At 34.8% G+C, this 24,434-nt stretch overlaps 1 protein-coding gene across 1 annotated transcript in view; it reads left to right on the top strand.

The window, feature by feature from the left end:
- Positions 1 to 22,628, top strand: part of LOC121383592 — a 31,880-nt gene extending 9,252 nt beyond the window's left edge. The window contains exons 5-10 of the mRNA XM_041513682.1: positions 6,363 to 8,015; positions 10,073 to 10,290; positions 11,207 to 11,220; positions 13,815 to 14,037; positions 17,112 to 17,391; positions 22,459 to 22,628. Of these exons, the coding sequence (XP_041369616.1) occupies positions 6,363 to 8,015; positions 10,073 to 10,290; positions 11,207 to 11,220; positions 13,815 to 14,037; positions 17,112 to 17,391; positions 22,459 to 22,628 (2,558 nt within the window). The remainder of the gene's footprint in view (positions 1 to 6,362; positions 8,016 to 10,072; positions 10,291 to 11,206; positions 11,221 to 13,814; positions 14,038 to 17,111; positions 17,392 to 22,458) is intronic.
- The last annotated feature ends 1,806 nt before the right edge of the window (positions 22,629 to 24,434 follow it).

Below are 24,434 nucleotides of genomic sequence, written 5' to 3'. Positions count from 1 at the left end.
TTTTAAAATCTAAAATCTACACTTCGATAACCCACTGGGCATGAATAGGTTTCACAATGCTTGTCTTGATGTCAACATTCACACCATGAACTCTGTGTTCATCCTCAGATGCTTCGTCATTTTCATCAATTTTTTTCATCACTTCACTTGAATACCACACATGGAAACATTGTTTGAGTTCATCTTTAAAAATTCGGTTCACTGTTAAATCCAATGGCTGAAGTTGATCAGCACAGGTGGCAGGGATGTACACAATGGCAATATTTTTTGGTGCCAACAGTTCACGAACTTTCTAGGTTCTGTGTGCTTTGAAAACGTCAAAAAGACACAAAGCTTTTTGATCACGTGGCAGCCCCAGTTGTTTGCGGGTCGAGGTCACATACGGGTCTATTACGTTTTCGATGTACTGCAGTATGCTCAATTCCGTAGCCCAATGACTTTCCGTGTGGGTGACATCCCAGTCAGTGGGGAAGTTTACTTTCGGATGACATCAGTCTGTTTTTCCGGTGTAGATGACTTGGGTTGGTAACATGTCTCCACCTTTGGTGATCGCTAACAAAACCGTGATCTGTCGTTTGTCGTCAACACCCGATCATCACCTCCAGGAACGAGTGATACTCCAGTCTGGTCCCAGTTAATAACCAGCTTGTCAGGAATTTAATGTTTGCTTACTGTATCGCTCACCCGTTTAACAAAGACCTCCTTTATTTCTTCAAAGTCGCATGGGAGGTCTTTGACGTCTTTTGTTCCCTTACCTTTAACAAACTGCATCAGACACAGCAACGATTTGGCCCATGGAACAGTTAATTCCACATTACCTCCAAATTCTTTCAACGTCGATTTGTGCCATTTCCTCAAAATCCCATCTGCTGCAGCCGAGACCATTCTAACGTTAGTAACACCACCTGCCAATCATGTTTTCCTAATCCAAAGTTTTACCTCTTTTTCGTTCTCTCCTAACTTTGGCCTTTGACCTCTCTGTGCTTTTACAAGCTGACGTGGGGTATCACCTGTACAAGCCTGCTCTTTCAAAAATGCCTCTTTCATACTTCTTACGGTTCACTCGGACAGTTTCTGGCTAAGATCTGTTGAAAACTTTCTCGTCGCCTTAATAACTCCTGTTTTCAGTGGCATAGACTGCTCTCTTTGACCACACTGTTTCATTGTACGTTTGGTATTCCCCACGCTTTCTCTTTTGGGGATTTCACTCTGACGTCAGCTTGTCAACTGACGTATTTACTGCAACTATTGTTTCTGCCTCGTTTTCAGTTTTAGTTTCGCATGGATTTGGCAAACCGGGTGTTTTGGGTTTCGGGGAATTTTTTTAACCACATAAGTAAAGACACTGTGGATGGTACTCAGTTACAAAGATTAACACCTCTTTATATAATATTATGCTTACAAGCGGCCATTTACCCAATCTCAATGAGACCCTTTACCTGTTATAACACTAATCATTTGATCTGATAGAATGCCAACACGATCAATTAGTCGTCTTTTATTTTTGGACCAAGTCTTAATTGATGAACTATTCAGGACTAATTAAGCCCATGACAAGGTACCGACGGTTAATAGTGCTTATGCATTGACTGTGAAAACAGTATTTATTGATAAATAATAGGGGTGTAAAAAAACTAAACAAAACCCGTTTAATCAAGGATGCGCGAAATATTAATTCCGCGAACATAACAATTTTTCTTTAGCATGAAAATTACACCCCTCGAAAATAAAGTATTTTACATAATTAGGTGTTTTAGTTATTTGCTTAAATAGTGGTAGTTAAATGTGTCATTTACGACCAACAGTACATCAAGTTAAATTTGAATCTTTATTAATTTATTTAATTTAATCTGAAACAATCATCACTTCTAATACATTTCAGTTTTGCAAGTCACATGTTTATTAAAAAAGGAGAAAGCTTGTAAATAGAAAACATTTCGAAGCAAACATTCAAAAAGGAAAACAAGTAGAAGTATGTATTAACAAAATCACCGGTTAAAAAAATATTATGTGAAAAAAAGTTAATTTTACTTTTGTTAATAATAATATGATAAATAAAATCACCAAATGAACAAACTAATAATGTGAAAGAAAACTACTCTGACTCGTGAAATCCTTGTTTTCTTTGGACCCACCTGATTGTGTGTGACTTTATCTGGTGGTAGTGCTCCATGGTGTGTGCAGTGTTCTCTCCGTGTCCTATTGAATGTTAATTGATCTATCCTCCGGTTTCAGTTGTGTGTGCTAAATTATGTTCTAGGTCTGTTGTGAGTGATATGTCATGTTCAAGTTCTCTTGCATGTGCTATGTCATAATCGTGGTACGTTATATGTGTGTTCTGTCATGTTCTTCTTCAGGTTCTGTTGTGTGTACCATGTCACGTTCAGTTTCTGTGGTGATTATTTTGTCATGTTCAGCTTCTGTTCTTTTTGCTATGTCCATGTCTATATCCATGTTCTGTTGTGTGTGCTATATTATGTTCATGTCTTGTTGTGTGTGCTATGTTATGTTCAGCTTCTATTGGGTGTGCTATGTCATGTTCATCTTCTGTTCTTTTTGCTATGTCATGTCCAGTCCTGTTGTGTGTGCTATGTTATGTTCATGTCCTGCTGTGTGTGCTATGTTATGTTCAGCTTCTATTGGGTGTGCTATGTCATGTTCAGCTTCTGTTGTGCGTGCTATGTTATGTTCATGTCCTGCTGTGTGTGCTATGTTATGTTCATGTCCTGCTGTGTGTGTTATGTTATGTTCATGTCCTGCTGTGTGTGCTATGTTATGTTCAGCTTCAATTGGGTGTGCTATGTCATGTTCAGGTTCTGTTGTGTGTGCTATGTTATGTTCATGTCCTGCTGTGTGTGCTATGTTATGTTCAGCTTCTGTTGGGTGTGCTATGTCATGTTCAGCTTCTGTTGTGTGTGCTATGTCATGTTCATGTTCTGTTGTGTGTGCTATGTTATGTTCATGTCCTGCTGTGTGTGCTGTCTTATGTTCAGTTTCTATTGGGTGTGCTATGTTATGTTCAGCTTCTGTTGTGTGTGCTATGTTATGTTCATGTTCTGTTGTGTGTACTATGTTATGTTCATGTCCTGCTGTGTGTGTTATGTTATGTTCAGCTTCTATTGGGCGTGCTATGTCATGTTCAGCTTCTGTTGTGTGTGCTATGTTATGTTCATGTTCTGTTGTGTGTGCTATGTTATGTTCATGTCCTGCTGTGTGTGCTATGTTATGTTCAGCTTCTGTTGGGTGTGCTATGTCATGTTCTGCTTCTGTTGTGTGTGCTATGTTATGTTCATGTTCTGTTGTGTGTGCTATGTTATGTTCATGTCCTGCTGTGTGTGCTATGTTATGTTCAGCTTCTATTGGGTGTGCTATGTTATGTTCAGCTTCTGTTGTGTGTGCTATGTCATGTTCAGGTTCTGTTGTGTGTACTATGTTATGTTCATGTCCTGATGTGTGTGCTATGTCATGTTCAGCTTCTATTGGGTATGCTGTATGTCACGTTCAGGCTGAGGTTCTGTTGTGTGTGTGCTAGATTATGTTCAGGTTCTGTTGTGTGTGCTATGTTGTGCTAATGTTCTGGTGTGTGTATTATGTCATTTTCATGTTCAGCATTCTGTTGCAAATATTTGTTAACTGTAAAGTTAATCAAAATTCATTGATCTTGCAATCGTTTATGTTGAGGCCACATTCACTTTATTCGCCTTTTAACGTTACGTCTGATTACACTGTCTTTTGTTACTGGAATTGGTCCTGGATAAATTACAATTGCATTTGTATGTGCAATGTTGTTAATCCATAATGCCTACATGTATGGCAATCCTGTAGATCTTCAAAGGCAGCTGAAAGACAGAACTTGGTCACCGTCACATATAATTAAATACATCCAAATCAGTGTAATTATGCTTGCACTTTGGTTGTATATGCCACATATGACATTATTATGAATTAAAATTGTATCTACAGATACAAATTACATGTTGGAAACTTTGCTTCGATAAAAACACTTCAAAATAGAGATTTTATTTCAAGAAAATTCACCAAATCATGTTTATTCATATAATTATGGTGCACATAAAACAGCACACCATACAAACATTAATGATATCATTGTACCTGAGCTACATCTCATCCCCATTCTTTAGAATGACATCATTGTACCTGAGCTGAGTAATCTACCACTGAGCTACATCTCATCCCCATTCTTTAGAATGACATCATTGTACCTGAGCTGAGTAATCTACCACTGAGCTACATCTCATCCCCATTCTTTAGAATGACATCATTGTACCTGAGCCGAGTAATCTACCACTGAGCTACATCTCATCCCCATTCTTTAGAATGACATCATTGTACCTGAGCTGAGTAATCTACCACTGAGCTACATCTCATCCCCATTCTTTAGAATGACATCATTGTACCTGAGTAATCTACCACTGAGCTACATCTGATCCCCATTGTTTAGAATGATATCATTGTACCTGAGTAACCTACCACTGAAGTACATCTCATCCCCATTCTTTAGAATGACGTCATTGTACCTGAGCTGAGTAATCTACCACTGAGTTACATCTCATCCCCATTCTTTAGAATGACATCATTGTACCTGAACTGAGTAATCTACCACTGAGCTACATCTCATCCCCATTCTTTAGAATGACATCATTGTACCTGAGCTGAGTAATCTACCACTGAGCTACATTTCATCCCCATTCTTTAGAATGATATCATTGTACCTGAGCTGAGTAATCTACCACTGAGCTACATATCATCCCCATTCTTTAGAATGACATCATTGTACCTGAGCTGAGTAATCTACCACTGAGCTACATCGCATCCCCATTCTTTAGAATGACATCATTGTACCTGAGCTGAGTAATCTACCACTGAGTTACATCTCATCCCCATTCTTTAGAATGATATCATTGTACCTGAGCCGAGTAATCGACCACTGAAGTATATCTCATCCCCATTCTTTAGAATGATATCATTGTACCTGAGCTGAGTAATCTACCACTGAGCTACATATCATCCCCATTCTTTAGAATGACATCATTGTACCTGAGCTGAGTAATCTACCACTGAAGTATATCTCATCCCCATTCTTTAGAATGACATCATTGTACCTGAGCCGAGTAATCTACCAGTGACCTACATCTCATCCCCATTCTTTAGAATGATATCTTAATTACAGCACTGAACATGGATGCCAAGTGATGCCATTGTATTGCATTTCACACATTCAATTTTTTTCACTCCATGTCTCATAGCCCTATAATGTAACCGGCTGCAAGCATGTGGCAAAATGATGTTAATTTTTTTATAATATTTAAATGAGAGTGCTCTTCCTTGCATGGGTACTCGAGTCCTCTGAACGGACTCGAGTCTTGCTAGACTCAGCCTGTGCCCAAGTACTTTAATACTACAGGATGTTTTACGTTTTAGTTGTATGTATATATTTAAGTAGATGAAAATATAGTGGCCATCTTGAAAATGAGTGAATAATGAATTTTTTGAAGTGGGTCCATAGTGAATATTGATTAGAATGTTAAACTATATCTGTATACCAAATTTGGCACTTGTATCACAAAAGACATATGTTTTCACCAATTTGCTGGTCTGTTATAACTGATTGAGTAATTATTTCTAATTGCTGATTGCTGATAAAACAAGATAATTAGTTATGGAAGTAATATGGTACCATTTTTGTTTCATTTTACTACCTACCTACCTACCTACCTACCTACCTACCAACCAACCAACCTACCTAATAGTAACCTGCCTATTTATCTATTTATTTATTTGGATTGGTTTTGTTTACTTTTTATTGTACAGTTAAATTAAATAAAATTTTATGATTGGACCAAAAATATTAATAATTTTTATTTGCATACAGAACTTGAACGCTTGAGTTAATGTTTGGGTAGTTTCATATTTTTATGTGGTCTCTATGGTATCTTCTTTCATCATTGTGAAAATCTATCTTCTGTGATATCTTCTTCTGGTTTACATTTTTTTAAAGGAAACATTCACATCCAGTCAGTAAATTATACAACAGGAAAGAAGATTGTAATAATAGATTTTGGCTACATGTGTACATGTAGATTCAGTCATGTTAGTTACAGAATTCAGTCGAGTTTAGTAAAGCATTCTTAACGTTTTTCTCTTTTTAAACTTACACAGCAATTATCTTTGATCTAGGAACATTTAAATGTAAAACGGTTTGGCAAGTACGGGTAATGTCTCATAAATTGTGACATTTCGTATTGTTTTTTAATTCCACTTTAATATGATAATGGATCTTCAATTCTGTACCAGTACAAACTCTTTTTTTTTTTTTATTATTTTATTCTTTTTTTTTGCAGTGCTTCAGAAAGTGGTAGAAAAGAAGCATAAATTGTCCGGTTATGATGTAGATGTTTCTCTATACTATGATTGTCTTGGTTTGTTTGGTGGAAGTTCGGAGCCATTATGTCACAATCTGCCAGACCCAGTTATCATAGATGACATTGACACCAACATAATTAAGTTCCTAAATGTGAACCAACTTGATTTTCAAGCTTTGCAGCAGCGACTAAACAATTGTTGGGCTGAAGCAGATATAAATGTTCAACAAAACCAAATCCAAATAAAACCAACATTTACTTTAGACATTCCAGACTCCAGGGCTATTGCAGTGTCATGGGACGACAGAGTGAAATGCACAGTTCATGAGTTCATTGATACAATAGAAGTTCAACACGTTCAGTGTACCAGCGACATCTGGTCTGATATGATAAAGCAGCTGGACCAAAAATTTAAGATTTCAGAAGAAAGTCATATATTTATGGATGAAACTAAATTTGATGTTGCCATTGTTGAGATGTCAGTTGGTCCTTTGACAGAAGAAGTGCGAAAGCTGTGTCAAGAACTTTCTGCAAAATTTGAGAGAAAAAAGAGAGAAATCACTAAAAACAAAAGTTTCAATCCCAACATACTCAAAGTGCTTGAAGATGCTGATTTTGTAGCAACATTGAAAAATAAGTTTAAAGATGTTTCTGTGAAAATTGATGTAAACAATGGACAGGTTACAACAACAGGTGTCCCTGATGAAATAAGCCAAGTTATTGTGAAGATCTATGAAGAACAGGAGAAACTGATAAAGCAATCTTTCAATGATTTTCCATTACACCCATTTCAGCTTCTGCAGCAACCAGCAGTATGTGAGCAACTTTATACCAAAATGCGTGGCCAGCTCCATATTAATGCTGCAGCATGGGAAGCCAGTGACAGCGGTGTCAAAATTTATTCAGTCTCTGAATCTGGTGTCCTCAGTGCAAAACAGTTTCTGAAGGATTCAATCATACAACGGAACAATGAACTTGATCATGAAAATTTACCTGTGGTTGATTCAGATAAGTTCCGGAGAAAAGTCTGTGAAATCAAAGAAGCACATGCACATTGCCTGAACATTGTTTGGATTCAAGAACCACTGCAGGTCATTGTGGCAGGTGTTAATACAAATGAAGTGGATGCAGCCTGGTCTGAGATTAATGACTACATCAAACAAAACAGCATCTACACTGACACAGCTTTATTACCCAACAATGAAAGAAAGTTTATTGTGAAGCATTGTCAGGAAAGTGTTCACACAATTATGACCAGTCTGCAAGAAGGACATGTAAAAATAATTTGTAAGGAATACCAGTCAGAGTATTCCATTACCATCAAGGCTACAAGAGATGGGTTGACTGCAGCTAAGAACGAGTTGATTGCATTAGCAAAATCCATATTGCATGAGAGGCGCTCCATTGTTGATAAACCAGGCATAAAGATGTTTTTGACAATACATGTTTTGAATATGGTTGAGAAGAAAACTCACTGTGTTATTGAATTGCATGATGAGGAGGGCACTGAGTTGGAAGCCTCTGCCTTAACAGATGTTGATGATGATGATGATGATGATGATGATGATGATGATAGTTATGAAATGGAAGCCAGTAGCAGGGAAAGAGCAAGAAGAAGAGAACATGAAAGAGGTATGATTCTTAGTCTAAGACTTAGAGATGTTGGTTATTGTTATATAATAACAGCAAATACTGCCGATGTTGGTTATTTTTATATAATAACAGCAACAGCAAATACTGCCGATGTTGGTTATTTTTATATAATAACAGCAACAGCAAATACTGCCGATGTTGGTTATTTTTATATAATAACAGCAAATACTGCTGATGTTGGTTATTTTTATATATTTCATTTTTATTTTGAATTTGTGTCAAGACTTCAACTCCCCCCCATCCCCCATCCCCCCCCCATCCCCCCCTCCCCCCCCCCCCCCCCCCCCCCCCCCCCCCCCATATCACTAATATGTAACATTACATTTCATTCAGTCAGTATTTTAGGGATATGGCTGTTAGGGTGTGTGTGTGTGTGTGTGTGAATAGATAAAAGTTTAAATAAAATGGTAAAGATGTTAAACCCTAAACTCGCACTCTGCAACAGTTATTATTTGCTTCTGCAATGGCTATAACAACATCGTACGAACTGCATTTACGTTTTGGTATATTTGCATGTATGGCTTTACTGACTTAAATTAAATTTACAAAAAGTATTCATGACAGAATACAAACTAATATTTATTAGTAGGCCTATGGACCCACATTAATGATGATTGATTATATCAGTGAATTAATTAGCCAGCTAATTTTTGTCTGCTTAATATTTAGCACTTTGCATCAATATTGCTTAATTACACAGCCATTAAAAACAAGCCATTGCTATCTACTTAATATTCAGAACGTTAGCCTCGTTTTCAAATTCATAACAGGATTACATGAGAACGGGATCAGGACGTTTCATACACGTGCCTGGGTCTGACGTCAGTGATATGTGGATTACTAAACAAAGGCTTGAACGTTGTGCTTAATTAAAGTTAACAAGCTGGTCACTTTTCCGGCTTACCAAGGGCCTCCATCACACCACAGAGTTTATTTGAACAAAGACACACTGTCGGTTGTGAGGCTATTGATAGGCCAAGTAACAGGGCTACAGTTGTCACGTCGCCAGGCAAGTTTTTAAAGTTGGTTTGTCAGCACATATCAAATTTGTTTGTAAAAACAACTTAACAGATTTCAAGAATGCAAACAACTTTTCATTATAGCAAGTAAATACATGCATTTTTATTAAGTAATATAATTTCTGTTAAGTAAATACATGCATTTTTATTAAGTAATATAATTTCTGGAAGATGGAATGTTTTGTTCAGTTAGCACCATTCCAAAAGTATTGAGCCGTATAATCTGAGATCGGATTTCCACATTATAAAAATTATGTCAGTTTTTATACTTTTTTCTTTGACTTGGCTATAAGTCAGTCCCCCTCATTTTTTATGATATTTTGATGCTAAAAACTCGACTTATAGGTAAGTATATACGGTAATGATATTTTTTTTTCATGGTGATTTCGTAGAAAAAATACAGAATGTATGGTTATCATAGGTTCTCCTAGAGTTTTGATTGGATAGTTTTGAAACTTGGTAGTATGATTTCTATGGGGCAGTCTTCACAAACTAATAGAGATATTTAGAAAAAATAATTTTGTGATTTTTTAAAAATTTAACATTGAAAATATAAAATGTCTATCTTCTCCTAGAGTTTTGATTGAATAGTTCTGAAATGTGGTAAATACTGTGATCCCTGGGACAGTCTTCACAAACTAAAAGAGAAATATTTTGAAATTTTATAATTTTTATTAAATTCTTAAAATTTCAATAAAACTTTTAACATTATATAGTCATTACAAATTAAAGAATTATCTACTCGGTACTGACAAAATTGAAAATTAAATAGTGGAGCTCTATAGGCCGATAGGCCTCTTGTAATTATTTCCAAAACATGTTAATTTTTTTCTCTTCGTTAGCCACTCTAATGGGGTTTTTTTATGAAAACTTTATATTTTGGTGAGCCAAGTGCAGATTGTTTTATTTATTACAACTGATGAAATCCTTAAAACTAAAGAGAAAGTTGTTTATGCAAAATACTTTTGGTAGGCCAAACACAGATACACAGATTGATCTGTATTACATTCATTACAGCTGGTGCAGTGTTTGGAAGAAAAGAGAAACCAAGTGAGAGACAGAAAGTGACAGCTGCTGTAAATAAGACTTTAGCCAATTCAGTATCTCTCACCATCTACTCTGATCGTCGAAGCAACATGGATGATGCTGTGGAAATGATTTGCAAAGAGTATGAAAATAAACGAGAGAAAAAAGTGGTACAAGAAGATCATAGCAAGACATGGGATGATGAAATGGTAAATGGATTTTGCTGTGATTTGATTGTATGTTGAAAACTGAATATTTGGGTCCTTCTACGGTGGCTTCTGTTTATTTGCACACTAGCTACATGTACTGTCAACAAGAAATGCATACTATGTGACAGGCACCCAGTTTGAACTGTTTTCTTTTCAATGAATGAATTGAAGTATAAAAATAATAATAATAATAATACAGATAACAGATTTAGTTCTGGGATTGAGTTAAAGGTTGATAAAAACACTTTAGATTGACACTCCATTTGTTGCTTAAACTTAATATTTTATTTAAACTGAGCTCACAATGAAGTATTTGTTTGTGTGGGGGGTGGAGGAGGAGAAGAGGGAGAATCAGTTTTTGCTTTTTTCTTGTCTGAGAATTATATTAATGAGTAATGCCATGTTAAATCGACCAAAGGTAAAAAAGATGACGTCTCGAAATTACTTTAAATTTTAATTACTTGGTGGCTATGTGTGAAAAGTCTAGCATATCCTTGTTAAATTAACCTGACCTGGTCCTGTACTTGCTTCATCTTCATACTAAAGATTTTATTTGTCGGCCAGTCACATTAAACCATATTGATCTGATATTTTGAATACAATAAATATTGTTTAAATTAAACTTAAGCTAGCATTTCATCTTCAAATTTCATTTTATTTTTGGGTTTGGTTTTTTAAATTGCACACATTTAGTACCTTGTGTAATAAAAGTTTACGGTATTAAATTGTAAACAGTAAACATCTTCATAAGTTTCAAAACTATTGATATCAGTATTTGATTAAAAAAAGTTATTGGGGCAGTGAGGAATTTGTGAAAATAAATGCTCACGAAGAGACTCATTTTCATTAAATCATGAAAATTTAATTCTGCGAAAGTGAAGTATTTTACAGCATGGCTTGAAGTTAATATTTTCAGCTAGATCTACCAGGGTACTGTGTGCTTATAAAGTAAAACGATTAGGACCAAAATATTTATTTTAGATGCACACTTTTAATTTTTAAGAATGGAAAAAAGAAATGTTAATTTTTGACACTTTACTGTACTTTTATTATCCCCTTGCTTGTTTTAGCATAATGCTGCACCATGGCTCAGTATCTAGCACCAACCTGCCTTAAACAGCGCCATTCTGCTATGAGATTAAACAAGCCTTTTTCAATAATAAATTCTGAAACTGCCTTTCTATCCCTGTTATATACTTTGCTATTCAATTATCTTTAAACAGCACATTAATTACATTTATTTTCATTTCAATAAATGTTTTGTCTTTAATGAAATAACCCAATAGCCAATGTGTATTTTTGTGCTGGGGTGTCGTTAAACATTCATTCATTCATTAATGAAATAAAACAGTGCCCTGACAATGGTGAAAATGCCCAAGAAGTGTTTAGTTTACCATGTTTTATCAAATTTCTAGAGAAAACACTAGGCTAACAGTGGACATTAAATATTATATATATGGTATGAAAATTCAAAACCAAAGATTAAATATTAAGGCCATGATAATATTTCTTGACATTGTTATTTATCTGGAGGTAATAAAATTTATAATTTAAAAAAGGAAGATGTTATTTATATTAACACCATAGGCTATTGACATCTACAAAGTAATGTTGAAAATTTCAGCCAGTCTGCTTGAAATCTTATTCGTAAGGTGTGTGGACATATCATGTTATCTCAGAGTTTATGTTTATTTTGTGGAAAGTTCTTTATATTAAGATAATGAGAATGATAGGCAGACGTTTATAGATGAGAAAAATGAATGTAATGGGAACTAGACTGGTAGAACCTGTCATTAATCAAAACTAAAATATAGAATGATAATGAAATATAATCTTTCTAAAAAAGTATTATACTAAATTCTATGACATTTCCATAACACTTAATTGTTAAGAAATCCTGTTTTGATTGTAAAATTTGATGGTGTATTAAAATGGAGGAATTATACATGATAAAACCATTTAACGTAAGCCATAAATTAAAAAAATAGACTGACAATTACAAAAAACCCATCAAATATAGTTTTACAGACAGCAATATTTAGTCTTGATTATTGGTTTTCACATAGTAATGTAGACAACACCAAGTTCATGTGTGTGTGATATGCTACAACTAAGTGTTTTTAGCAGTTCTCTGATTCATAAAGGAAACCGAATAAAGCAAGCACATAAGCATACATGTACAAGACACTGGGGCAGGCAGTAGAGAACTTTGGGCAAAATAAGCTGATCTGAACTCTTTTCACCATGTATTTACATCATTCTACCCACAATATTAGTTGTAATCCATGTAAAAATGTGTGGCAATTCGTTTACAACCATATATACATGTAGTTGTTTGGCAGTAAGGCTAATATGAATAAACATTGTAATCTAGATTCGGGCACTTTTGTTTGATTCGGTAAAAATCAGCGAAACCCCAAAACATAAATGGGAGCCTGTACATCTGTGAGCAGTCATAATAAAAAATGATTAAAGTTCAGGTCACACAGTGTGACTAAGTTAAAGAAATTAATTTAGGCACAGATGTTAAAATTATGGTAACCCCTTGCATTTGTGACTAAATAGTCACTAATTTGAACCCTGTACAGTAATTATGGGATATTAAACGAGTTTCCATTTCGTATCATGTTTATGTCCCGAGTGAAATAATTTTCAATTGTCACGAGCTTTAGCGAGTTACAATGAAAATTATTTCACAAGGGACATACACATGATACGAAATGGTTAATCTGAGATCGGATTTCCACATTATAAAAATTGTGTCAGTTTTTATACTTTTTTCTTTGACTTGGCTATAAGTCAGTCCCCCTCATTTTTTATGATATTTTGATGCTAAAAACTCGACTTATAGGTAAGTATATACGGTAATGATATTTTTTTTTCATGGTGATTTCGTAGAAAAAATACAGAATGTATGGTTATCATAGGTTCTCCTAGAGTTTTGATTGGATAGTTTTGAAACTTGGTAGTATGATTTCTATGGGGCAGTCTTCACAAACTAATAGAGATATTTAGAAAAAATAATTTTGTGATTTTTTAAAAATTTAACATTGAAAATATAAAATGTCTATCTTCTCCTAGAGTTTTGATTGAATAGTTCTGAAATGTGGTAAATACTGTGATCCCTGGGACAGTCTTCACAAACTAAAAGAGAAATATTTTGAAATTTTATAATTTTTATTAAATTCTTAAAATTTCAATAAAACTTTTAACATTATATAGTCATTACAAATTAAAGAATTATCTACTCGGTACTGACAAAATTGAAAATTAAATAGTGGAGCTCTATAGGCCGATAGGCCTCTTGTAATTATTTCCAAAACATGTTAATTTTTTTCTCTTCGTTAGCCACTCTAATGGGGTTTTTTTATGAAAACTTTATATTTTGGTGAGCCAAGTGCAGATTGTTTTATTTATTACAACTGATGAAATCCTTAAAACTAAAGAGAAAGTTGTTTATGCAAAATAGTTTTTGGTAGGCCAAACACAGATACACAGATTGATCTGTATTACATTCATTACAGCTGGTGCAGTGTTTGGAAAGAAAAGAGAAACCAAGTGAAGAAAAGAAAACAAATTCCAGCTGCTGTAAGTAAGACTTCAGCCAATTCAGTATCTCTCACCATCTACTCTGATCGTCGAAGCAACATGGATGATGCTGTGGAAATGATTTGCAAAGAGTATGAAAATAAACGAGAGAAAAAAGTGGTACAAGAAGATCATAGCAAGACATGGGATGATGAAATGGTAAATGGATTTTGCTGTGATTTGATTGTATGTTAAAAACTGAATATTTGGGTCCTTCTACGGTGGCTTCTGTTTATTTGCACACTAGCTACATGTACTGTCAACAAGAAATGCATACCATGTGACAGGCACCCAGTTTGAAGTGTTTTCTTTTCAATGAATGAATTGAAGTATAAAATAATAATAATAATAATAATACAGATAACAGATTTAGTTCTGGGATTGAGTTAAAGGTTGATAAAAACACTTTAGATTGACACTCATTTGTTGCTTAAACTTAATATTTTATTTAAACTGAGCTCACAATGAAGTATTTGTTTGTGTGGGGGGTGGAGGAGGAGAAGAGGGAGAATCAGTTTTGCTTTTTCTTGTCTGAGAATTATATTAATGAGTAATGCCATGTTAAATCGACCAAAGGTAAAAAAGATGACGTCTCGAAATTACTTTAAATTTTAATTACTTGGTGGCTATGTGTGAAAAAGTCTAGCATATCCTTATTAAATTAACCTGACCTGGTCCTGTACTTGCTTCACCTTCATACTAAAGATTTTATTTGTCGGCCAGTCACATTAAACCATATTGATCTGATATTTTGAATACAATAAATATTGTTTAAATTAAACTTAAGCTAGCATTTCACCTTCAAATTTCATTTTATTTTTGGGTTAGGTTTTTTAAACCAATTTTGAAAATTGCAAAAAAATTGCACACATTTAGTACCTTGTGTAACAAAAGTTTACGGTATTAAATTGTAAACAATAAACATCTTCATAAGTTTCAAAATTATTGATATCAGTATTTCATTAAACACATTTATTGGGGCAGTGGGGAATTTGTGAAAATAAATACTCATAAACAGACTCATTTTCATTAAATCATGAAAATTTAATCCTGCGAAAATGAAGTATTTTACAGCATGGCTTGAAGTTAACATTTTCAGCTAGATCTACCAGATGTATACTGTGTGCTTACAAAGTAAAACAATTAGGACCAAAATATTTATGCACACTTCTAATTTATAAGAATGGAAAAAAGAAATGTTAATTTTTGACACTTTACTGTACTTTTATTATCCCCTAGCTTGTTTTAGCATAATGCTGCACCATGCCTCAATAGTCTAGCGCCAACTTGCCTTAAATAGCGCCATTCTGCTCTGAGATTAAACAAGCCTTTTTCAATAATTAATTCTAAAACTGCCTTTCTATCCCTGTTATATACTTTGCTGTTCATTTATTTTTAAACACCACATTAATTACATTTATTTTCATTTCAATAAATGTTTTGTCTTTAATGAAATAACCCAATAGCCAATGTGTATTTTTGTGCTGGGGTGTCGTTAAACATTCATTCATTCATTAATGAAATAAAACAGTGCCCTGAAAATGCACAAGAAGTGTTTAGTTTACCATGTCTTATCAAATTTCTAGAGAAAACACTAGGCTAACAATGGACATTAAATATTATATATATGGTATGAAAATTCAAAACAAAAGATTAAATATTAAGGCCATGATAATATTTGTTGACATTGTTAGGTAATAAAATTTATAATTTAAAAAAAGATGTTATTTATATTAACACCATAGGCTATTAACATCTACAAAGTAATGTTGAAAATTTCAGCTTGAAATCTTATTCGTAAGGTGTGTGGACATAACATGTTATCTCAGGGTTTATGTTTATTTTGTGGAAAGTTCTTTATATTAAGATAATGAGAATGATAGGCAGACGTTTATAGATGAGAAAAATGAATGTAATGGGAACTAGACTGGTAGAACCTATCATTAATCAAAACTAAAACATAGAATAATAATGAAATATAATCTTTCTAAAAAACGTATTATACTAAATTCTATGACAGTAATTTCCATAACACTTAATTGTTAAGAAATCCTGTTTTGATTGTAAAATTTGATGGTGTTTTAAAATGGAGGAATTATACATGATAAAACCATTTAACATAAGCCATAAATTAAAAAAATAGACTGGTAATTAAAAAATAAACATCAAATATAGTTTTACAGACAGCAATATTTAGTCTTGATTACTGGTTTTCACATAGTAATGTAGACAACACCAAGTTCATGTGTGTGTGATATGTTACAACTAAGTGTTTTTAGCAGTTCTTTGATTCATAAAGGAAACCGAATAAAGCAAGCACATAAGCATACATGTACAAGACACTGGGGCAGGCAGTAGAGAACTTTGGGCAAAATGAGCTGACCTGAACTCTTTTCACCATGTATTTCCATTAATCTACCCACAAAATTAGTTGTAATCCATGTAAAAATGTGTGGCAATTCGTTTACAACCATATATACATGTAGTTGTTTGGCAGTAATGCTAATATGAATAAACGTAATCTAGATTCGGGCACTTTTGTTTGATTTGGTAAAAAATCAGCTAACCCCCAAACATAAATGGGAGCCTGTACATCTGTGAGCAATCATAATAGAAAATGATTAAAGTTCAGGTCACACAGTGTGACTAAGTTAAAGAAATTAATTTAGGCACAGATGTTAAAATTATGGTAACCCATTGCATTTGCGACTAAATAGTCACTAATTTGAACCCTGTACAGTAATTATAGGATATTAAACGAGCTTCCATTTCGTATCATGTTTATGTTCCGAGTGAAATAATTTTCAATTGTCACGAGCTTTAGCGAGTGACAATGAAAATTATTTCACGAGGGACATACACATGATACGAAATGGTAGCTAGTTTAATATCCTATTTATTACCCATAATCGATCTTAATTTATATCACTCGTCTCATTTTGTTGTCGTTCCTGTAAGGTTGTAGTGCGCCAATTGATGATGTCATCGTGTGACGTCAAAAGTGTTACATCCCACTTGGCATTCTAGTGGGATGTATCACTTTGATATGTACCACGATATCTGTAACCATATGGGTAATAATTGATATTTCTATTTTAGGTAAAAAGCATAGAAGATATATCAGATCAATGTGAAGTAGATGTACAGGTGGACAAAACAAGTGGACAGATAACTCTTCTTGGTCTCAAGATAGCTGTGAAAGAGGCAAATATTGAAGTCCTGAAAAGAGTTAGGAAAATGAAAAGCTCACAAAAGAGAGAGAAAATGACAAAAATCTGGCCAAGATTCTACAGTGGTACACAGTTGGTACTGATGAGACTGGAGCCAGAACTCTTGATCCGTATGAAGCAGAATTGAATTTCAAGATTGAAAAGGCCTACAAAAATAATGAATCCAAATATATCTACATGGACGATGGAGCAAACTGTGTTGTTGATTTTATGAAATGGCAAGATTATCCTGAAGATGATCCTGATGAACCTTTACAAGTCATTCGGAAAAATCGGATGGAGAGTAAGAGACATCTTTTTTCTAAATCTTGGAACAGACATTGAAATAAGTTAAGAATGGTCATTCAGTTTACTAATAGGTTACCTCATGTCAAAAAAGTCTTCTGATCGTGGCATGACAACCCAGGGTTGTCTGAACTAAAACCAATGTCTATCTTTACGGTAAACGGACAAAACCCCACCCGGAAAAAACCCCACTGGATAAAACCCCACTGGAAAAAACCCCACTCGGACATAACCCCACACAGAAAAAAACCCACTCGGACATAACCCCACTCATATATCTCAATATATAACAAAATCGTATATACAGTATTTATTTTTTATTGAAACAAGTGTAATCTAGCCTACTTCCACCTCACACAGTGGCCGATGCCTTTCAGAACTTCCAAAATGGACTTGATGTCATCCCGTCTGTCAGTGCAGAGGTTATGGAGCTTCGTCTGCAGCTTCTTTATGTGGTGTCATACCCGTTTTGCAGGTCGTTCACCACGCTCATCCATAAGTCGTGCAGTAGCAGCCTGGGTTTGATCCTTCCGAATGCTGTCTATGGCTCTCCAGATGGTTGGGTGGGCATGTCCAACTAGTTTCGCAAAGGAATTGTTCCACCCCTCACATATGTTATTGGTTCTGGATCTACCTTTCAATGTGATGGTGTGCACATTCCAGATGGATGGTGCGTACGCAGGGGGAATACGGCGCATACGAAGAGGAGGTACAGATCCATCTGATCGTTGAGGAGCTTAACATCCTTCTCTTCCCGATAGCGTTGAACAAGGCCGAGACTCTGTATTTTCCTCCACGTGCTCTGCGTAAGATGGTAGAAGCATCCATGAACATTGACTTGTGGACCAAAGGTTGTTATTACTGCATTCATCACAGCTTGTTCAAAGTCGAGGGTGACAGTTACAGGATCAGCCTGGAATCCTAGCTCGCTGCAGCGATCCTGAATTGATATGAATAGTTCCTCATATGTGGATTGGTGCTTGTTTGGTAGAAATGCATACACACACGTCACAGCTGACTCACCGAGTGGAACACGAATCACATACAGCTGAGTAAACAACAGTGGAGCAACAGTGAATGTTCCATCCATAAACCATGACTCAGAACTGGCAAGGTGACGTAATCCGTCATCAGTCCCGAACACTAACATACGATCAGAGGAATCCACACCGTTGTCATATATGAGAAATCTGTCTCCATCATTTGAAGTGGTCCATTCATCATCTAGCATGAGATCACGGAGCGAAGTGGGGTTCTTGGGCATATGTTTAGCCCGTTCTCGACGCAGTGCACGTTTGATGTGATCAGGTTTACCGAGTTCTGCGCGTACATCTACAGGTGTGTCACTGATGGAATCGACTAGGAGCTGAGTAAGTGTACCACGTGATGTGCCAGCACGCTCCTTCATGGCTGAACGCAGCTTTGCCACTGCTACAGACTGATCCTGTGGATCATGGCTATGTTGTGTGAAACTAACGATGGTCTTTATCTGGAAAGATACAAAGTCAAATATTCAGGCTTTAATTTAAATCTACCTGGACTTGGGTAATCTCGGCCCGTAACTAATTTTGAATACATTTCAATGCTAAAATAATAATAATAATAATAATAATAATGTTGCATATTAAATTTAAAGAAACAGCATATACATGTGCAGGAAGTAGTTATGGGGGAAAAACAGGGGGAAGAAACAGTGACATACCATAAATATAACATGTAGTTTGGGGAAAAGGTGGTCAAATTAATATCTATCTACCTACACACATACAAGTTAGTTATGATAACATAATTACCTCCAGGTCTGAAGTCACACCGCCTTTACAAGTAAATGCAGCTCTGCTGGAACACTCCCATCGAATATTCTTCCTGGCATACCTCTTAGTATACAAGTAGCCTTCGTGAATTAGCTTGAGACCACCCTTTTTGTTCTTGATAACTTCCATAGTTGTATTTACAGTTCTCAGGAAATGAATACTGACGTAGTATTCTTCAGACCTTATAAGGGGTCCATCTGATGCAGAATTTATGACATACCCAATCAACAATGGGAAGCCCTAAATCCATGATTTCCTTGATCTCTTAGAAGAAAACCTGGCCTCCTTAATCTCTTGATCACAAAGTTCAGATAATCCTTTGTCATGGAGATCAATGCAATCAGTGCAACACTTGACTGATCAAAATACAAATGTAAACTTTATTCTTTATCATAATCTATTTTGTGAATTTTATTTATAATTTTATTCTTCCAAAACAGAAATTTCAACTTTATTTCATATTTTTCAGTTTTATGTGTAAAATGGTCACAGTGGGGTTTTGTCCATTTTTCTCATTTATTGATGGGGTTATGTCCGAGTGGGGTTTTTTCCAGTGGGGTTATGTCTGGGTGGGTTTTTTTCCAGTGGGGTTTTATCCTGGATTCATTTTTACAACCACACTGGGTCCGCAGTTAATGCTAATTAAGCAAATACCATATTCTGATTGGCTAAGAACAATGACCTAGATTGACAATTCTTTGAAGTGTTAGCTGGCTGCCTCAGAAACATGTGTATATGCTATTGACTTTGTTGTTAATTGCTGTTGTTTTAAGTCTTCTCAGCGTTAAATTTTGGATGTAAATAAACAGCACTGGTAAGTAATTGTAAGGTGTGTTTCTGATAATTAGATACTAGTGAAAAAAATCAATTTAATTGATAAACAATTATTATTTATGAATAACAAATGGAACACTAATTGTACTACTAAAAGTTTTTTGTTTTCTTCCTAGTTAATTTAATTATTATTATTTATTTTAATTATTATTATAAAAAAAAAATTCAACAAAAATGGCCCCTTGTCTGGAAATAAGCCCACCCCATGCTAAGCTCACAATGAGTTGTCTTGGCCCCCCTGGGCTTATTTCCGGTCAAAATACGGTACTTCTATGTTGCAATTTGTTTGCAGTTTGTTTGTAATAAATAAAATACAAAACTAGCTTGCCTGTCATACTGTTTTTATGAAATGGGTGAACAGTTTTGATATTTGATGAGCGAAATGTATCAGTACAATAAGAACAATGACATGAATGAATACCAAACTGAAGAGGTTTTTACAATGATAATAATGAGAATTCAGAGTTTAAGCTGTCATTCACCAAATAACAAACTGAAGAGGTTTTTACAGTGATAATAATGAGAATTCAGAGTTTAAGCTGGCATTCACCAAATAACAAACTGAAGAGGTTTTTACAGTGATAATAATGAGAATTCAGAGTTTAAGCTGTCATTCACCAAATAATAAACGAAGAGGTTTTTACAGTGATAATAATGAGAATTCAGAGTTTAAGCTGTCATTCACCAAATAACAAACTGAAGAGGTTTTTAGAGTAGTGATAATGAGAATTCAGAGTTTAAGCTGTCATTCACCAAATAACAAACGAAGTGGTTTTTACAGTGATAATAATGAGAATTCAGAGTTTAAGCTGTCATTCACCAAATCACAAACAAAGAGGTTTTTAGAGTGGTAATAATGAGAATTCAGAGTTTAAGCTGTCATTCACCATAATGGTAAACATGTATTATAAGCTTTGTGTGTTGTGAACCGTAGGGTACCACACCCATATTTTATGGTAACCTGTACATGTATTATAAGCTTTGTGTGTTGTGAACCGTAGGGTACCACACCCATATTTTATGGTAACCTGTACATGTATTATAAGCTTTGTGTGTTGTGAACCGTAGGGTACCACACCCATATTTTATGGTAACCTGTACATGTATTATAAGCTTTGTGTGTTGTGAACCGTAGGGTACCACACCCATATTTTATGGTCCACCCCCGTACATGTCCATGGGTCCATTATGTGGCAACTTCCTTAGGGTCCACACCCATATTTTATGGTAACCTGTACATGTATTATAAGCTTTGTGTGTCGTGAACCATAGGGTATCACACCCATATATGGGAACAACTTGAGATGGTGGTGTGTCACATACTATTACTAGGTCACTGTGACCTACTTTTCACGGTCTACTGCACATAACAGTAAATCTTGTCCGGACCATATCTTGCATACAGGACCATCAAACCTCACATGTTGGAACAATTTGGGATGGTGGTGTGTCACATACTATTACTAGGTTACTGTGACCTACTTTTCATGGTCTACTGCACATAACAGTAAATCCTTGTCCGGACCATATCTTGCATACAGATACATACAGGACCATCAAATCTCACATGTTGGAACAACTTGGGATGGTGGTGTGTTGTGTACTATTACTTGAATTTGGCTACATATTTGCTCATCAAATTTGCTAATAATATTGGAGATCCATCTTAAACCTTCAGAATTATAAGCTTTGTGTGTTGTGAACCATAGGGTACCACACCCATATTTTATGGTAACCTGTACATGTATTACCGTATGTCTGAGCCAGTTCCAGCTTTAAATTTTGAAACATGAAAACAAAATAAGATCAACACTAGTGAAAAAAATAAATAGGTGTAATTTTATTTCAGTTCGTTGAAAACAAAAAAGCAGCCTTATTCACACTGGCTTTTGTCTATATTAAGGCGGTGTGTTTACTAAATTGGAAATTTCAGAGTTACTAAGAAAATTAAAAATCTGTATGATAGCTAGCTTTTAAAGCTCATATTAATAGGTTAGTTTTTAACCTAAACATTTTTATTCAATTTTAAAAATGTTCATAAAAATTTAACATTAAACATTTTCAAAGATTATTAAACTTGACACATGAATATTCTAAGGTGTTCTTTACGAATTAATTAATTATCGACTACTGACAAAATAGAAAATGAGATAGTGGAGCTCTAAAGGCCAATAGGCCTCTTGTTCAGTTATAGATGGTCTTAGCTGCATTCTAGGATATTTTAAATCAGCTTGTCTATTATTTTAAAACTAGGGTTAGGAAAAATGGGGAATGTTCATTTGGCTCAAAAGTAGCTGAGTGAATTTTAATGAATTGTGCAAACACCCTAATCAAATGTTGTTATTCTTGTATTGGTTCTGAATTATGATATGGTAATATTAATTACTGTCTATATATATATTTATTGATTTTATAAGCTGGTTCCGTCACGCTTCCTGAAAATTGGACACCTATGGATGAAGATGTGAAACTAGTGAAAATTAATGCCAACACAGACGAGTATACAGCTGTTGAGACGCAGTTTTCTAACACGATTGGGTCTCAATCATCAAAAATTATTAGAGTAAGTTTTCCAAAATTAGGATAGCAGTATTTTCTGGTATCAGTGTATGTTTCAAACTTAATTAAATTTAGGAGATCAACGTTCTCTATTTTTACCTTTCAAGGTTAATATTCTTTATTGGTGTATGATAGTTGGTTGACCACAGAACTACAGAGGTAAAGTGGTCATCTGTTTGTCACCTGTTAGATGATAATAACCTTGAGAAGAATATTCATTGGAAAATACTTCTCACAGTTTTCTTTCTTGTAAATATGTTCTTTTTGTGTCACCAATTACAAAAACTGCCTTTCATCAAAAAGTGATGTGACAGTTATTTCATCTTTGAAGTAAGTTTTTGACCAACCAAAATTATTATTTTCATACTGAATAAATTAATTGATTATATTGAACAAGTGAATAGTTGATAATGCCATGACAAGTTTGAAGCAGCATTTCTAAATTAAGGTAGATGTAATCTTTTGCACTGTTTTGTTTCAGTTGCAATTATTTCTGTTTGTCCTTCAATTAATTTTCAATAAATTTTTTGTGTAAAAACAGCCTTGGTGGCATCGTGGTTAAGCAATCAGACTACAGGTTGGTAGGTACAGGGTTCGCAGCCCGGTACTGGCTCCAACCCAGAGCAAGTTTTTAAGGGCTCAATGGGTAGGTGTAAGGCCACTACATCCTCTTCTTTCTCACTAACCACTAACCAACTAACAACTAACCCACTGTCCTGGACAGACAGCCCAAATAGCTGAGGTGTGTGCCCAGGACAGCGTGCTCGAACCTTTATTGGATATACACACGAAAATAAGTTGAAATGAAATGTACTCGTAACCTTGTAAGCTTCATACATTTGTCCTGGACTCTGTTCCACAAAATGATCTTAGCATTGGTTTTCTGTGATAAAAAATTACAGTGAAAATTTACAGCAGGTCTGAAGTTGTAAGCCACTAACATAGATGGCAAATGAATGATAGATGATGATATGATGGCTTTTTGTGAAACAGTTTGAAAAACATGTTTGTGAAAATGCTAGCCATTTGTTTACATTTTGAATGCAAAAACAGCTAATATAAAAGCTCCCACTGTGCATCCATTGAAACAGGCTTCAAATTGAAACCCATCCTTCGATGATGCAACTTTCTGTTAAGTTAATAAAAGACACTATAATAGTATTTACTTACCTCTAATGTGTTACAATGTATTGCCAGTCGGTTAACTTATTTTTCACCACAAAATATTTAAATATATGTATAATTAATGTATGTATGTATGTATGTATGTATGTTTGTATGTATGTATAATGACAATTGGTAATTGAGCAACATAACGTGGCAAACAAAATCAAACATGAAACCTTGATTGATGACTAAATTAAAAAATATTCTGGTAAAGACAAAGTTTTTCACATTTCTTTCATATAGATTTTTAAAATTCAAGTGACATCCTGCAAGTATTTAACAGAACAATCTATTAAAAACACCCCAGCACCGTAATTCAAATGTAAACAAGCCATTTCTAGAAAATATGGACTTTTGACCGGCTCAGTTTCCGGAATGTCACGCTTGCATAGTTTGCAACTCTGAAGTTGTCTATTGTCAATACCATACATGTATTGTTGTGTATTTAGTCATCATTCGGAACCGTTTGTTTGAATGGTTTGGAATTCTGGCATGGCAGAATGCAGTCGTGGATTGAGTGGAAAAAACACACAAAAAAATCAGACCTCGACATCCAAAACAATTGAGCAGAGTGATTAATATTGCTCCCCTAACTTAAATTATGGGCAGCCATTTATGATATTACCATATTGATACCATATAAATTCACATGCTAATTAAGAAGAGC

This window comes from Gigantopelta aegis, chromosome 10 (genome assembly GCF_016097555.1).
Source record: "Gigantopelta aegis isolate Gae_Host chromosome 10, Gae_host_genome, whole genome shotgun sequence".
In the NCBI taxonomy this organism is placed as follows: Eukaryota; Metazoa; Mollusca; class Gastropoda; order Neomphalida; family Peltospiridae; genus Gigantopelta; species Gigantopelta aegis.
The sequence above is the reverse complement of the archived record's forward strand: the minus strand, read 5'-3'. Positions and strand labels throughout refer to the sequence as shown.